Here is a 17,075-nt window from a genome sequence, read left to right on the forward strand (position 1 = left end):
TATGAATCGTCTTGTCGTGCCGACTACCGTTTCTATGGCCCTGTCGAGGCCACTTGCCCTCTCACGAGCATCAACCAGGCGGCCAACAACCATTGCCATTGCTTTGGCAAGATCATTTTCTCTCATCTTGAACTTCTCTACCGCCCCCTTTCACCTCGGGTTCACTAAAGATGTCGTGGATTTCCGCATGGATATGTTGAAGCGGAGTGGGACCATCGGGGTCTCGAACCAATGAGCCGACGAGAGAATAATGGTTGTCTGAATTGGTGCTCGGATAATTTCGCCGGATAGGCTTCTGGATAAGTACTGAATTTGGAACAATCCCCGGATGTCGGGCAGTGAGTGCATGGGCTCCGAGATGTATACCATTCCGAAATTGTTGTCGGCTAGCAACGGTGGGCTCGCGAGCTTGCGGGTTCACGCTCTCATAAACGCACACAAACCGGAATGGGACAGAGTAAAACTCGAGAATGCCAAACGCACAGGAACACTCGGAAACTAATGATTATTAAAGGAAATAGAAATTACAACCGGATGAGGCTGATGATGGAGCTTCGAGCTCTGACGCACACACACGCATAGACGATGGTGAGCCTCTGATCGGGAGCACGCAAACTACCAGTGCAAAACGGAGGCCTCGCACCACGACAATAGAACGCAGAACACAGAGAAGCGAAACCTACAGTGCTCGATCTTGCAACACTTCATTCTCCCGAAAACGAGGATCCTCAAAAACAGTCTCAAACCTCCCCTTTTACAGCACAAGGGGAGGCCATTACATCGCAAGTAAATGGCAACCCTTTCTGTCAGAGATTGCCCTCGATTCTCTCCATGTAGAGTTCTTCCTATGAATCTCTATATGTGTGGGACATAAAGTACCCATTAACTACTCTACCTAGTACCTTAAATATATTACACATATTTATGTTAATCCTTAGGGCCGGACAACAGCCTAACACAGGGTGTCCACTTAAGACACTTCACCAAAGGGTGTTACGGCAAGATGACTTACGACACAACGCTTAATTAGACCTTAATTGGTTACTTAGCAATACGTCATTACACATGTAAGATATAACAATGAGTATAGAACGGTAATCATATACTGAAAGGTTAAGGCGACAAGTTCTATTAATTATCCGCTGTCAATTACATTGTAATCGGGCCTTTATATAGGTCTCCTGTGCGAAGTTCAAAACGGTGCCAACCGGCACCTATTCGGAATCGGTCCAGATCCGGATCGGCATACCGATTCCAGTCCGTCCGTCCATCTTAATAAAATAATTACAACAGTTCCCAAATAAACTATTCCTTTAACACTCTGGTCTGGACATCCTTAAGCCTTCTTGTCGTCCGGGTAACACATGGCACGCCCGTGGGACAGTACCTTGTATGTCGAACCCATTATCCGGCCCTGCTACTCTTCGTCCAAAATGTCTAGAATGCTTTGCTCTAGAATTTCCAATGGCTCGTTGGGAATCTGTTGTTGCTGTTGTGGCTGTTGCTGTTGTGGCTGCTGTTCCGTTTGTGGCTCTGGCACCGGCGTTTCCTTCGTTGTTTCCTCCGTCGGAGTTGTCTCTAGCTGACTGACCCCGACCTAGTCCCCGTTTGGTCCTTGTACCGGCAACAGTTCCTCATCACTAAGGTTGACCGTTGCCGCTTTCCTTGCTTTTTCTTCCCGAAGCCGGGACCGCTCATAACTCTCAAACAGGATTTGAGCCTCCAACCGATCGTCGTCCAGTTGAGCTATGAGCTGCCAGACCTGCACCAATTGTTCATCCGCCAGGGCTGTGAAATCTTCGGCCAGCTCATCCCTTATGGCAGTGAAGTCCTCCGATGTCAGCATATAACAGTCGTCACCTTCCTTCCGCCGATTTTCCACGTCCGCCCTGAGCAATTGGAGTTTCGTCGTATTCTGCGCCCATTTCGTCCACCATCACACAGAGCTCTCGTCAATCCAGCGTTTGGTCTTGGTGAGCCATGCCCGGAGGATGTACTAGATCCGTTTGGTTCCCATCCGTGATTTGTTCTTCGCGGCTTGTCGCTCCTCTTTCAATTGCTTGATGATTCTGACCGTGTCCGCCTCCTGCTCCCTATAATGCGACAATTGACTTTAATAGGTTGTTTGCAACCTCTGTAACACCATTGTCACTCTTTCCTTTTCTTCGGGGTTTTGCTTGTGGAGCTCCATCCGGTCCCTCGCCGCTTCCTCCAATAGCTTTGTATTCTCAGCTCGTTTGTCGGCGAGTGCCGTTGTGGCCCTATCAACTTCCTGTCGGAGCTTGGTCATCCTTTCCTGTTGTTGCTTATACTCCGTCTCCAGCTGCTTGTAATCCCGGTGCAGATGATCAAAATCATCAGTCTTCTACTTCAACCTCTGGTTGATCTGCCGGCGCGAGCGGTCCTCCCGATCCTTCTGTTGACGGAGTTCTTCCTTCAACCTTTTGATTTCCATCTCCGCCATCCGTTGCAGCTTGTCCTTCTGCTGCAACAATTTTTCTTTTTCCTCCTTTAGCCAGTCGTAAGCTTGATGCCCTTTCCGCAGATTTTCTTCTGCCCGGCGGAGGTTTTCAACAGTTTTCCTTAACTCCTCTTCTGCTGCTTTCTTCAAATCTCGTTCGCAGCTCCGTAGTGCTTCTTGTGCGGCAAGTTCGTCGCTTTATTTGGCAAGCTCTTGGGCTTGCGCCGCATCTTTCTCCGGAACAATTTCTGTCTCCGGGGTCTTATTCGTATGTACATCCACCGGAGTCACCGATGCTTGGATCTGTGTTGCGGTTAAGGCCATCGTGGTCGCCAAAAACTGTGTTAATCCTTAGGGCCAGACAATAGCCTAACACATGTTGTCCACTTAAGACACTTCACCAAAGGGTGTTACGGCAAGATGACTTACGACACAACGCTTAATTAGACCTTAATTGGTTACTTAGCAATACGTCATTACACACGTAAGATATAACAATGAGTACATAACGGTAATCAATACTAAAAGGTTAAGGCAATAAGTTATATTAATTATCCGCTGTCAATTACATTGTAATTGGGCCTTTATATAGGTCTCCTGTGCGAAGTATAAAACGGTGCCAACCGGCACCTATTCGGAATTGGTCCGGATCCGGATCGGCATATACCAATTTCGGTCTGTCCGTCCATATTAATAAAATAATTACAACAGTTCCCGAATAAACTATTCCTTTCACACTCTGGTCTGGACATCCTTAAGCCTTCTTGCCGACCGGGTAACAATTTACATTTCTAGTACTCCGGTGCTTGTGTTTTGTGCCTTGACACATCCTTGTTCCTGCGCCAATCCAACCAGTCTTCCTCCTCACGCCAAAACCCCCGTTCACATGAGTTCAACCCCTTTCTCTCCATATAGCCGGAATTCTTCATGACAACGGTTGGCAAACATAACATCAAGGAAACATTAATGAAAGTAGGCATGCACTACACAACACTAAGGAGGAAGAATAATAAATTAGGAATTGGACATTCCTCTTCAGTAAGCATCCACACTTAACTTATCGTGCACATATTGTTACAACACAACACAATAGTAAAACATTACCCACAATTTCGAGCCCTTTATACTATGTAGGGCAAGACACACAATACTCTTGAATTGTTAAGTATCTACGAGCTTATTATCTCGTGAGGTGTAGAGAATGTCTTTGACAATGGTAATCGAGTTTGGTGGTTGACAAATGGGAAACAAATTTATCGTTGGACAAAAGGGGGAAGCATGTCACATTGGTTTTCTCCAAGACTTATAATATGCTCCCTTGCATGGTAGGCCAAATTAGTAATTATGAAATCCACAATACTTAATTGAACATTTACATTAGGTATATCAGCCTAGGTTAATATTTTTATACGATTGATACTTAATTAAACACTAACATTAGGTAGATCAACTAATGATATACTACAACAATATAGTGATATGCACTTAAATTATCGTTGCCTTCGCCCATTATTTATATTGTGGTTCACATTTCCTTAGGTTGCAGGCAATCATTGCTTGCCCCACGAAAAGCAAATGCTTGTCGATGATAATTAGTGACATGACCCATAATTGAGTCCTTACATAGGGCTTATATATCGAGTACTTTGTATGAATAAGTATGTCCCAAGTATTAGATTGCACATGTTCTGAGCCAGATGTCCAACAAAGGTAACCCATGAGTTCTCTCGAGATTTACAAGAATACTTACCTTTATGTAGTATAACTATGCGATTGATATCATGATTGCATTTTGAAGCTGTGGGATACGATTGTGCTTTTAAATATAGATTGGTGGGTATTAATGTCATAGATAGGATGCCACATGGAATGTGTGGGGGGGGGGGGTTAAGCCATCACCTCCTGGTCTTATTGGGCAACCTTACCATTTGAGCTACATCCATCTATGCATTATTGTATTGTATAATATTCAACTTATTACATTTTAGATTAATCACTAGAACTTTCAAGAAACTTCTAGAGAATGTACCTTCATGCACTCTCTAGAAGTTTCCTAGCTTACATGCATACCTCCACATTCTAGTATAAATACTCGGGTGCACCTTGATTACAATCAAGGTGAACAACACCAGTTATGGAAGCATAATATCAGTTCTTGCTATCTTGTCTATTTTCTCTCTCCCTTTCTTGTTCTCTTGCTTATGCTCTCGCTCTGTCTTAGTATTTAGTCGTTTACCTGTCTGTGACAATTTCGGGCAATTCATGAAAGTTATGTTGTGAGTTTCATGCCACTTGGGACATAGGTGTATTTTATAGACCCATTTTTTATAAGGTGGAGTGGTTTTACTCTACACCAAAGTATTTATTTAAACCGACAGTTAGAATTTAGAAAAAAGGGGATATGTGGTACAATAAACATTCAGTTAAGTATGCACTTTGATATTGGGGAATAAGTGCGCACTTAATTGAGTTGTGCACTTAAGGGTTAGGCATTTGGTACACCAATTAGCCTCATGATCCTCTCTTCCTTAACCAGAAGGGTTAAGTGTGACAAAGCAATAGATGGCTTGGAAGGAGATGTTCCTCCATGACACATTAGAGATAATAAAAAAATTAGGGGCTCTTTCCACATGATTAGGGGCATCTTTAACAATTTGTTAACGGGCTGCTTTGCATCGGATTATCGTTGGGCTCTTTCCACTAGATTGGGGGTATGTTTAGGAAAATGATCAATGACCTAATATGTTGTGGATTATCAATGGGCTCTTTGGGGCATGTTTAGTAGATTATCAATGACCTGCTCTATATTAGATTATATACGTGGGTTCCTTCTACCCAATTGGGGGCATGTTCAACAAATTATCGGTTGGCTTTCTGTCTAGTGCTCCCAACATATCCATAATCGAATTCACCCATAATAGCTACACGTTAGTTAAGGGCACATTCCCTGGGGATCTTGTTGCACCACAAAATTTACGAAGATTGCTGCCTAATTCAAGTGGAAGTTAATCCCAAATCCTCCACCGATGCCCTTGGGTTTTGTTTACTCACCATGAGTCACATAAGTAACCCCATAAAAAATAAAAAATGAAGAAACCCTAACCATAAGAGTTGGGTTAAAAGTAGGGCAAGGGACTCATGAAATTGTCTCGACTTAGAACAAGCCAAGGGAGGAGTATTGTTGTAAATATGAAAACTTAGTTTCGTTCTTCCTTATTCCTCTCATGATGTCCCTAGGGTTTTTCGGTCTATTGGTTGCCATTTCCATGGCTTAGATTGCTCTCTTAGGCATTTGCTCAAACAATTGAAAACCTTGTGTGTGCCTTTCTCTATAATAGGAGTCAATTGGAACTAGATGAATTTTGACATGTTGACAAAAACCAATCGGCCTCACCGTACCACTTTCACCACTAATGCAAATTTGTCATCCATAATGACAATGTCAGAACTCTCCTTTGTTGCCCTAACATCCACTTCTTGAATTGCCGATGCGTGATTAGAATTTAGTACCATGACCTATCATGACAACATCCTCACTTATTTCCTTTAATGTCCCCACCATCAATAGTTTATCTAATGGAGACGATCTTGCCAAAGACAGGGATGCTTTGCAAATGCTTCTTTCTTTCCTCGTTCGAATATCATTCTATGTAATTTTGTTAAGAAACAATGTAAATTTTTTGAACTAGATTTTCGCCTCCCAAAAAAGCGCACTTAAAAGAATGGACACACACTTAACCGAATGGTTAGTTAAATATGTCTTGTACACAACTTTAGTCCCCTTACTAGGCAGTCCTTGCCTAAATTATCCTATCATCCTCAACTACTACATACCCTAGGTTGATTGTACAAAATCTCGCCACTAGACGTCTACTTACATTTGGGTGACATCTCATATTTATCTTATAGTTTCGCATATGTCTCTAGATCTATTTCTTAGTTATCCACCCACTATCCACCCACTTCTCTATATATCTCATCTCATTCATGCCCCTATTTCAACTAATGGGAGGGTGGGAACAACCATCTGGGTACCATGTATATCCATTCCATTTTTTGTAGCCATCGGTGTAGCACACCACCGTTTTCTGGAATTCATCCTCATCAGTTCTGAAGCATCATCAGTTCCATCAATCCGCTCATATCGCGCCCTCAATGTAGTTATCAGTGTGTGCCATATTAGCTTAATAAATTCAGCCGGAGGCCGTTTATTTCCTAAAAATACCATGTTACTTTTTGCCGTCCATATGCACCATACGACAATGGGTGTAAGCAACATCCATAGATCTCCAAATTCTTGTATATCTTGTATGTATAGCCTTATGACGTTTTCTAATACTAATGTAGTATCTTTTTTTGGAAAAAACACACACACTATAAACCAAAAGCCTTGCATTGAATGAACCTTCCTCTCATGTACCGAGAAAATGGTGGGTATTCTCCGGCAATTCTTGGAAACATGGAGGGTATTTACGTAATTATGCAAAAATCCCCCCCTTCATATATATATGTATACAACAGCAGACAATTAGCTTCTGTCTCAGAAAGGGCTTCCTATACACAACACCAGGAGCTACGGTGAGTGCTCCTATATTCTCTGTTTATTTAATTTGTAGGGAAATTGATGAGAAGAATAACAGAGGCAGAGATGATCTTATCATTGATGAAAGGTATCAGATCTACGTTAGCAAGGTGTTTAAAAGAAGAAGAAGGAAATCTTTTGTTTCTATGTCAAAATTCATGAGCAATCTCTTATGATTACAAATTCTCACGAGAAAAACCCAAAAAAACAGAAATCAGTCATATCCGTGAAGGTAGTGTAGCTTTTTGTTTTTAATGTCATATTTTTTGAATGTTTTGTTCATAGTCTCTATTTCTATTTCTTGTACATGGACTCTTAGCTAGTTTTTCTTTTGTTAATTTCCTAATGCACCTAGTCTTTAAATATGATAAAAAATATAAAACTGTCATTTTTTGGTGGAACAAATGATTCAGCCCTTTTCCATCAAGTGGAGAACATACAAGATTGCCTTACTTTTTTGGATACTTACCGGAAAATAGCACAAGGTTTTAAAAATCCATTCCATGATGGTATCACTTATTTGCCCACCAGTGCCTTTTATTTATGTTCAGTTAGAATCAAATGTTGCGAATTCATCACTGCTCTGCAAAACAAGCGTAGAAAGATATATGTGAATTTGTGATGTTAAATCTTCGGGTGTATCTATACATTATATAAAATTAATGCGTAAACATGCAATTTGGTGTTGTTTTTCCTATTTTATTCAGTGACACATGATGAGCTCTGTAACTTAACCAGTTACATATTTTCCAAGAATTTTTAGGAATTTACCTATTTTCTAACGCATGTTTGTTTGACTTATTCTTTTTAGCTCATAATGTTTGCTTTCTTGTCTTGCACGTAGCAGTGAAATGGAATGAAAGTGATATTATTCCGCTGATGGGAAAATAAGTCTTTTATGGTTGATCTGCCCACAGAACACTAGATTCTTCACGGTAGTCATGCAACTTTTATTGTTGCTGGCTATCTGTCAATTGGTATCTGACATCCTCGAGAGATTCCTCAGTCACACTGCCTTATGTCCCGCATTAGCCTGCTGCCTTGTACTGAGCTTCGGTTGAGGACAATTAGACATTTGATTACATCTGGTGCTTATCCTGGAAAGTATTCCGGATCCCAGAGAGAGAATATCTGGTTAGACATTTTATCCTCTTGTTCAACATTCTAGTTGAAATCCCAATATCTGGCCAGGTTAATCCTTGGCCAAACTGGGTACTAAGCTCTATGACACTCCTTATGTACCTTAGAACGTGCATCTCGACTTGCCAATGAATCTTTGTTGGATCCTTTGCAAACTTGTTGCACGGATATAGGAGACACAAGAGTTCTGTGTTTGTCTATCCTCTCCATCTTTCCACTTCCATTCTTCATCAGCTTCAGATTGACCTCCACTGGTGTGGAAGTCAACTTCAATTCTCCATCTTGAACACATTAAGAATTAAGAGGGCACATTTGATTTGAGTTACAAAAATACAGTACACAATTATCCTTCATCATGAATTTGGACCTCAGCTTCCACAGTTTTTAACATGAATAAACTCTAAGAAGTCTTCATTCTCTCTGCATACTGGTAGAAAGACTTCTATGCTTCTTGCCTGTTGTGCAAACCTCAAACGGGCCCAGGCATGTCGTGCACAAAAGCCCATTTGTCTAGATTTTCCATATTATCAGGAGACTCAAGTACCAAAACAGGGATGCTACATCTTAGCATTTGTTACAATCTTATACACTTTTAAGACCAATGCAATTTTCTCAGTCATATTTTGTCTCCTCTTTGTGAATCCAACTACTTGTTTTGTGTGAGTTGTAAATATTCTGCATTTTCTTTGGAGAAAGAGCAACATCTGATACTGGTCCAATGATCTGAGTAATGTATCCCACATGGTTTTCCAGGTTATTGGTTTATGCAGACTTGCAGGAGGCTGCTTCATATCCAACATCTGCCAACTTTATGATAGACAGTTGATTCAGTTGGATTCGTGAACCAGAAGTATATTGGCAAAATTCTTTGTTCCACTTACTTGATTCTTCACGTAAATTGATTTGCTTCCCATGATGGGCACTTTTGGATGTTCCCTACTGTTATGAACACTGTCAATATTCCTCAATTTCGGATACCAATATCTTCAACGCATCATTTATTGGCTCATTCGTCTATCTAGAAGCCAAGCGTTTCCTGATGACCCTGCATTTGAGATTTCTCCATAAGGCCTATAGACATGATGCTATCCATTTCATCAGATTGTCACAATTCCACTCTTTCTTTCTCAACTGAATGCATAAAACTCTTGTTGACAGTTGGTGTTTTTTTAATGTTCTGGGCCAAATGTTCCCCTGCTCAATAACATTTCTTGTGTTTTCTTCTGCTTTTCATTATCTTTGCCACATCTTGTAGGGAAGGCAAAGTTTGTATTCGATGAATTCTGAATGCCTTGCCACAACTCATCCTAATCAATGTTGAGATCTCCTGAAGGAAAATGGAAGATTCTGCACCTGAGTGGTCAATGCTGTGATCAGGCCATCAAATTCTGAAGGAAGTGGGCAGATACACCTCAGTGCTAGCCACCCTTTCTCTAAGTCTCTCTTCCTCCATCCACTCAGCACCTAACTGAGTCTGTAGGTCCCATTCCACATCTGTAGGTTTGGATCCTGGTCTTTTTGTGCTGAATCAGCATCGCATTGAATCTGTTATGCCTATCACGATTGTGTATATGGATTCCCCATTCCACCTGTGGGGGTTTTTCCACTTGAGTTGAACCTGCAACTATAAAAATAATAAGTAAAAAAGAGGGGGCTATTTGCACAATTTCAGCTTCCCTTTTTACTTATGCTTAACATGCCGCCATAGAGGGGTAGCATAGAAAAAACAAAAGAAAGAAAGAAAGAAAGAAATATTAACGTCTTTTAAGAGGCCAAAATGGCCTATAAGACCAAACAAGAGATTACATCGTAAGTGTTGCCTCGTCTTTGAGAACAACAAATCAAAATAAAATTAATATTACTCCGTAAATATAAAAGTAAATAAGATAAAAGGAGACGAGGGAATTTGGTTTTCGGCACATGTGAGATTCTCAAGTTAAATATATTGTAGCTTTTGTCTTTGAAAGTCTCTAGCATAGGTCGATCTAGAATGGAAAGGTCTCTGAAGCGAGGGAAGCTCCTGTGATGGTGGGAGATAATGGCCTTTATTTGTCGATGACAAGGTATTGAGGTCGTAGTCCATGGGGCCGGGACCTACGTGTACAACAAATTGCTATTGCCCGATCAATTGTAACCCCTTTGTTATGTCGTGGTCAGGAGCCCATTTGTGTATCCCTTGATTGACTTGTAGCATTAGTAGGAGTGATGAGGCTAAAGAAAGTTGTGATTGTTCTTTGTGGATGAGCTTATGTGGCTGTATTCTTCAACAACTTTTCCCGAAGTCCTTGAACTCTAGCAAGAAAAGTCCTAGGCACCGTTGGTCCTCATATTCTATTACCTTGCGTAGCGGGCCAAAGCCTTGTTTAAAGAGGCAATGGTATCTCCCTCTGATTTCATAAAAAGACACTACAATGACAAACATAGTGTTCTTCGGATTCCACTCCTTGATGACACAATTGGGAAATTCTTTCTTCTAGAGGTATTCATGTATATCTATCTGCCTACCTCAATCTGTAACTGATGTGACGAAGTTCGCAACCACCCTATCACAATGTGCAACGCATAGGATAGATGTATGTCCATATAAGGTGGCTTGATGATGAATCCATCCTCCGATGTGTGTAAGAAGTGTGTCTTATAGTGGGCCATCTTTGTACCAAGTGATGTTTTGGGCTGATCCATGTTATCTTGTTTTCCAAGTTAACAATATCAGTTTGGATCGCTCTATTCTTTTCCACTTTGGTCATATTTAGATGGGGACAGTCCAAGCTATATTGGAACAGGGGTAGTGCATTTATATTCATGCCATGTGACTCGAACCATTGTTGCATTTCAGCATACCAACAATGAATGTCTCCATTTTCAGCCAGTTGTCTTGATGACATAAGTGCCAACCTTGGGTACCTTTGTTTAGGGTGCTCCCAAAGGCGTTGGATAAATGTCACTGATCGGAACAATGCATCGGTGATTATATGTGCTGCTCCCATCTCTGCCTAGATTATATCATGGGGCACTGATGCTTTACTCCTTATAATGTAGTAAATCATTGGCACTAAAGATCTCTCTAAATCTTTCCAATGATTTGCCTTGTTAAGCCTTGGTCCTCACATTCCTACTCCATAGAGAAGAGTTGGTGTGACAACTGTATCAAATAACCCAACTTAGTTTGTGGCTCTTGGAACTGCAAATGTGCACATTGGCTCTCAAGAGCACCAAGGGCTGCATATCCACGAGAAAGTTGGGCACAAGCAGCCTCCTGTAAGGAGAACCTAGGCCTTGTAAATGTTACTCCGAGGTATGTGTAGGAGCATGTGTATTCCACCTTTTTCTCTCCCAAGAAGAATTCCAGTTCTGATCTTGTTACCCATGCTTGAGTGGTGTTAAACACCATCATTTTAGTTTTATCCATGTTTATCGACAAACCTTTGTTCGTACAAAATAGTTTTAAGGCATTTAGATGTCTTTGTAGTCCCTCCAAAGAGTCAGAAATCAGCACAATATCATCAGCATATAGTAATATTTGTATAGCTATACCTACTAGGCATGCTCCCGAACCCCCTAATCTCTCTATGTAATGTGATCCCTCATCTATATAGAGACCGAAGAGAGTGGGTGATAGTGGGCATCCTTGCTTCACTCTGATGGTGCTAGCCACCGCCTCTGACAGACCCTTGGAAGACCGCACTTTTCCTGACATGGATTCATAGAGTGCATAGATTCCCCATTGCATATCTGTAGGAACACCAAGGGCTTCTAGCCGTTGCATAAGCCGAGCACATGACATAGTGTCAAAGGCTTTTCGGAAATCCTCAAAGCAGCAATAAATCCTCTTATTATATGAGCTCCTCATTAAGGGCCCGGAGGGTCAATATGTGATCCAAAGTTGTGAACCCCTTCTGAAAGCCTGCCGGTCCAGCTGAACGGCAGCTATTCCGCTCTGCCCATATACTCAATTCTGATTCTAGAATCGAGCCATATAGTTTAGCCAAGTAATGGCCAATCATGATTGTCCTATGTTGCTTGGCATCGTGGGGTGTCCACTCTTGAGGATCGGCACAATGGTATGCTGAGTCCATCTAGTAGGGAAACCTTCACACATGGCTCTATTAAAGATGTGTGCTAGCAGTGGGAGAAAGGTGTCACGGGCATAGACAAAGTGCTCACCCACCAATCCATCATGATCCTAGGCCTTGCCAAATTGTAACCGATCAATGGCATTTCTTACATTTTGTGGAGTAAAACGGGTTGATTCATGTGGGCGTGAGCCATGTGCGTGGGGAAGAGGAGGTTGCTCTGGGATATCACATAGGACCTTTGCATATTCATGCCACACCTGAGGTGAGGTCAGTTGTGTGGTATAGGTTGCCTCTCATTAAACATTTTCAATGCTCTTTTACTTTCTTGTCCTACAAACAAGCGATACAAATGATCTTCAAATTTAGCTAAATACAATCTCTTCGTCTTCCTTACAAGGTGTTGGAAGGTTGCTCTCGCTTGTTTGTGTGTATAAATGCCCCGAGTTAGTTCATGCCGCAAGCATCTCCTTGTATCACGACATTCCTCATCATACCAACTATTTCGTATTACTCTACCAAGTTTCGTATTACCCTGCTTTTGGGTTCCAACATGTCAAAGCATCTGATCAAGGCCATTGTAACAATCCATTATATGTACAAATTCATGCGCACTTCCCAAAAGCTAGAAAGTGTTTGCCATATTCAGTTACAGCACTCATATCTTGAGCTTGTCGCTTTAGGCGTAAAAACTATCCTAAAAATTCTAGACCACAAATCAAAGGCCTCAAGTTCTCACAAATTTTCTGCACTGTCTACAAGAAATTTCAACCCACAAACAATCAATATAGGTTTAAACAAACTAGAAATAAACAATCATATCAAATACACAAATCATCTAGAGTAGAAGCCCATCTAGCTGAAGAAGTTTCAGAAGATGACTCATACCCAACTGAAATAAAGAAAGAAAGAAAGAAAGATATATTAACGTCTTCTAAGGCCAAAATTGGCCCATGAGACAAATGGTTTACAACAAAAATGGGATATTTACCCATTCATCGAAGTAAAAATAAAAATAAGATGAAAAATAGAGTTTAAGCTAAATAGTTCTAAAAAATAACAAACATGTTTTATATAGAAACATGTTCTACTACAATGAAAATGGTGTTATACAATTGTTATTTTCATTTCCATCCAAGTCTCTCGAAGAGAAGCGGAAGGTCAAAGGGTTGCGATGTGGATGTGGCCCGTGGTCCCCATGTAAGAGGTACCCCAACCATAGCTTCTAGTCGACGTAGCTCACGTTCCCTTATCTTCTTAATCTTGTCTACTCCACGTTGACTTGTTTTGAAGCCCAATATTCGAGGGCGTTTCGTTGTTCTTTGCATTTTTGCTTCCTCAAGGGAGAGGCCGAGCGGCGTAAGTGTATCCACATTCATCGTCTCCCCTTGTTCCTGAAAAATTACACTAGTTACATGGTGATGAATACTAAGAGGGTTATCGTTAGCACTTTGTAATTTATTCTCCCTATGTTGTTTTAGGTCTAAGATATATCTACCTAGTCTCTTTACATTCGGGGTATCTAATAGTTTGGAGAGGGTGGGAGAGGGTCCTAGTATGTCTTGGTATTCCGCTCGTATCTCGGCATAAGTTGGGCATTTGCATGTGAAGTGATACTCATCCTCTATCTCTATGTGGCATAACCTACATAACCTTTCCTCTCTAGGGACTCTATTAGCCCGACCATTCTCAATCTCAAGTTGGTGAGATGATATCCTAAGTTGTCCAATGGCCACCCTTAGTGCGTTTGATAAGAATGTATCTAAATATCTTGGTCGTGTAATAAAGCCTAGCGTAGAGAAGCGCAAGAAGTGTTCCTTATAGTACACCATTTTAGATGGGAGTGGTTCTCGTGGGGTGATCCATTTGTATCGAGTGTAAATTTGCCATATTTCTTGGCGTATCACTTTATTACGATCTTCGTGAGAGATTAAAGTTTGATCAGTCCCATGGTTGTACTTAAGGGGAGGTAGGTTATTAATGTCTATGCCGTTCGCACGGAGCCAACTCACCACGATGCTATACCAAGAGCTAGTGTCGCCAGACACATATAAAGATCGGGACGCCTCAAAGGCTCGACGGGATATCCTATCTTGTGGTTGGCTATGTATCCGATGAATAAAAACTACCACTTGAAAGAGTGCTTCTACTAACATCGGGGGTAGACTGAACTCAGCTCTAATAATGTCATGTGGTACTGTCGATTTGCTTCGGAGTTGACGTGATAACATCGTCGCTAAAGGTCTCTCTAATTGCGTCCACATGAAAGATGGTAAACCTGGAGCCCATACTACTGATGCATACATGAGGGACGGGGTCACTAATGAGTCAAAAAGCCATCCCTTAGTCCGTGGCTCTTGAAAGTATGCTTGATGGCATTGTCTCTCTAAGAGTGAGAGGGATGCATACCCTCTCGTTAGCCTATCTTTGGCTGCCTGGGTCATCGAGAATTTACCTGAGCGAGCACTAAAGGGGACTCCCAAGTATACATACGATCCCACTACCTCAACTGGTTTATGAGAGAGGATTAGGTGACATTGACTCCTAACTCGGGACGATGTATGAAAGATAAGGACTTTAGTTTTCGCTAAATTCACTACCAGTCCTCGTTGTGTACAAAAGTCATACAGGGCATTAAGATGCTTTTGTAGGTCGTGTTCCGACTTTGAGAGCAAGACAATGTCGTCTGCGTAGAGTAAGAGACTAACTTGCGTCTCCCCAATAGCTACTCCCTCGCCTCCCTTACGAGCAATAAAATCAGTGATCTCATCAATGTAGATCCCAAAAAGAGTCGGTGATAGGGGGCAACCCTGTTTTACACCAATGGTGCTAGTGAAACAATCGGATAGGCCACCTGGGCATCTTACACACCCAGAGACTTGCTCATATAGGGCATAAATGGCCCAGATCATGTCATCTGGTATCTCCAAGCTCTTAAGTCTATCAAACAACCTTTCCCTAGGAACCGTGTCAAAGGCCTTGCGAAAGTCCACAAAGCAACAATATAGTTTCTTCTTACGAGCCTTTGTCTGGTCAATTAAGCACCTGAGTGTGAAGATATGGTCAATAGTGGAGAAGGCTCGTCTAAAGCCAGCTTGCTCAGGTGCTCGAAGACTTAATGTTTCCATATAATCACTGAGCTCCGCTTCCATTACTGCACCATATAGTTTAGCGAGCGTATGACCTATCATAACGGTCCTATATGTATTTGGGTCCATTGAGTCCCCTCCTTTATGTATAGGGGCCACTGTGTTCATGGCCCATTGTGGTGGAAAACCCTCGGCGAGGGCGTGGTTGAAGATTAGAGCGAGAAGGGGGGCTAGGCACTCTCGAGCATATATGATGTGCTCGGCACACAATCCTGTGTGGTCCATGGATTTCCTATGTTGTAATTTTTTGATGACCTTCGTGACCCTAGAGGTCGTGAAGAGTGTCCCCATGGTAGGTCGAGGTGTGGAGGGCATTGGAATGGGTGGTTGGTTCAGGACATGGTAGAGTCTCTCAATATATGTGTGCCAAATATTGGGATCCTCGATGGGTGTTTGTGGTCTCGGTTCCCGTAGCCTCTTCCATGCGAGGGCACAATCCCTACTCATGAGCATATGGTAGAGTTCCCAATATTGAGATGCTTCCCAAGCCCGTCTTTTACGACGTGTCATCTTGCGCATCTCTTTGCGATCCTGTACTGAGGAAATAGTACCACTAAGCCGCGATACTTTAAGTTGTCTATACAACTCTCTACAATCCTCATCATACCACTTGTTCTGTGGCATAGACCCAACTCTACTATGATTGGAGTCTTTCGTGTATGGGAAGCTACTAGTTGCTGCTGAGTGGAGGATGTGTGTGAGTTCTGTAGTGAGGTGCTCTAAAGGCAAGGAAGAATCAAAAGAGGAGAGATGCGCTTGAACATGTCGAGAATAGATGTCAGCGAGCTCATGCGTGAAATGTATTATAGTGCGATGGGTTGGTTTACTAGAGTTGGTGGCGTGGGAGGCGTCACATTTTAGCTCAAAGTATAGGAAGCTATGGTCTGCGCCAATGGGGCATGGGGCCACCCGGAAGGAGCTAACCATGTGGGTAGCTTCAGGGCGTCCTATTAGGTAATCAACTGTGCTTTCCCCTCCTCCATGTGGGAAACATGTGAGCTCTTCCGAGCCCGGCCACTTGGCTAAGCCATTATATATGATCATCTGGTGTCGGCTTCCAAGTTCAAGCAGATGATGGCCAAAGCTTGTGGCGTCCGCACCTTGATCTTTTGATGTACGTGTTATGCCTAAGGCTAAAGGGTCGACATTCACCATTTCTAGGTTTCTATCCATCTGAAATATTGTGCATTGGCGGGATTGGGTTCTCGCATTGAAATCTCCTACAAGGAAGACTTCCCCTTGAGAAGAATATCGGATTATGTCATCCGATAAAGGTTCGTATGGAGAAGGCCCATGTGGCGTTCCTTCATCAACTATACTCGCCACTCCAACCATATTATACCGAGATCCTTTCGGGGGGAAGTAACAAATGGCAATAAATATCACCTGATCTTTGCTAGTGAGTACTTTCACCCACATAAAACGGGCTTCTGGGTCTTTCTTTAGTATTTCTATCCTACTATGTATCTCTCTCCGAAATAATATCGCAACCCCTCCAGACCCTCTAGTAGTGTGTCGACGTGAGGTTTGTCTAAAGACAGATTCCCAACGAAAACCATCAACTCGTGGTAATCCTCGATTTGGACTTTGATGTGTTTCTACCAAAAAAAGTATATCAGATACCCTCAAAATCTCCTCTAGACGGCCAGGGTGTGTCCAAAGTGCACCGA

The 17,075-nt window shown here is 42.1% G+C and overlaps 2 protein-coding genes across 3 annotated transcripts in view; one reads left to right on the top strand and one right to left on the bottom strand.

Annotated features, from left to right (window-relative positions):
* The first annotated feature begins 7,107 nt into the window (after positions 1–7,107).
* Positions 7,108–17,075, top strand: part of LOC147859498 (signal recognition particle-related / SRP-like protein) — a 21,798-nt gene continuing 11,830 nt past the window's right edge. The window contains exon 1 of one of the 2 annotated variants that reach the window (XM_087325481.1): positions 7,108–7,131. Coding sequence is in view for 1 of the 2 variants with exons in the window: in XM_087325479.1 (XP_087181605.1) it covers positions 7,216–7,275 (60 nt within the window). In the remaining variant the exon portion in view is untranslated. Of the gene's footprint in view, positions 7,132–7,151; positions 7,276–17,075 lie in introns of those variants that run through there. The other variant, XM_087325479.1, reaches the window with a different exon arrangement.
* Positions 13,159–14,824, bottom strand: LOC147859499 (uncharacterized). The gene is made up of 2 exons (XM_087325976.1): positions 13,755–14,824; positions 13,159–13,650 (listed from the first exon to the last, which is right to left on the bottom strand). Exons 1-2 carry the CDS (start codon positions 14,698–14,700, stop codon positions 13,595–13,597), a joined length of 1,002 nt encoding a protein of 333 aa, XP_087182102.1. The 5' UTR covers positions 14,701–14,824; the 3' UTR covers positions 13,159–13,594.

The sequence above is a fragment of the Azolla caroliniana genome, unplaced genomic scaffold (genome assembly GCF_043228905.1).
Source record: "Azolla caroliniana isolate FFs.n. ecotype wild unplaced genomic scaffold, voAzoCaro1.0.p SCAF_10, whole genome shotgun sequence".
NCBI lineage: Eukaryota > Viridiplantae > Streptophyta > Polypodiopsida > Salviniales > Salviniaceae > Azolla > Azolla caroliniana.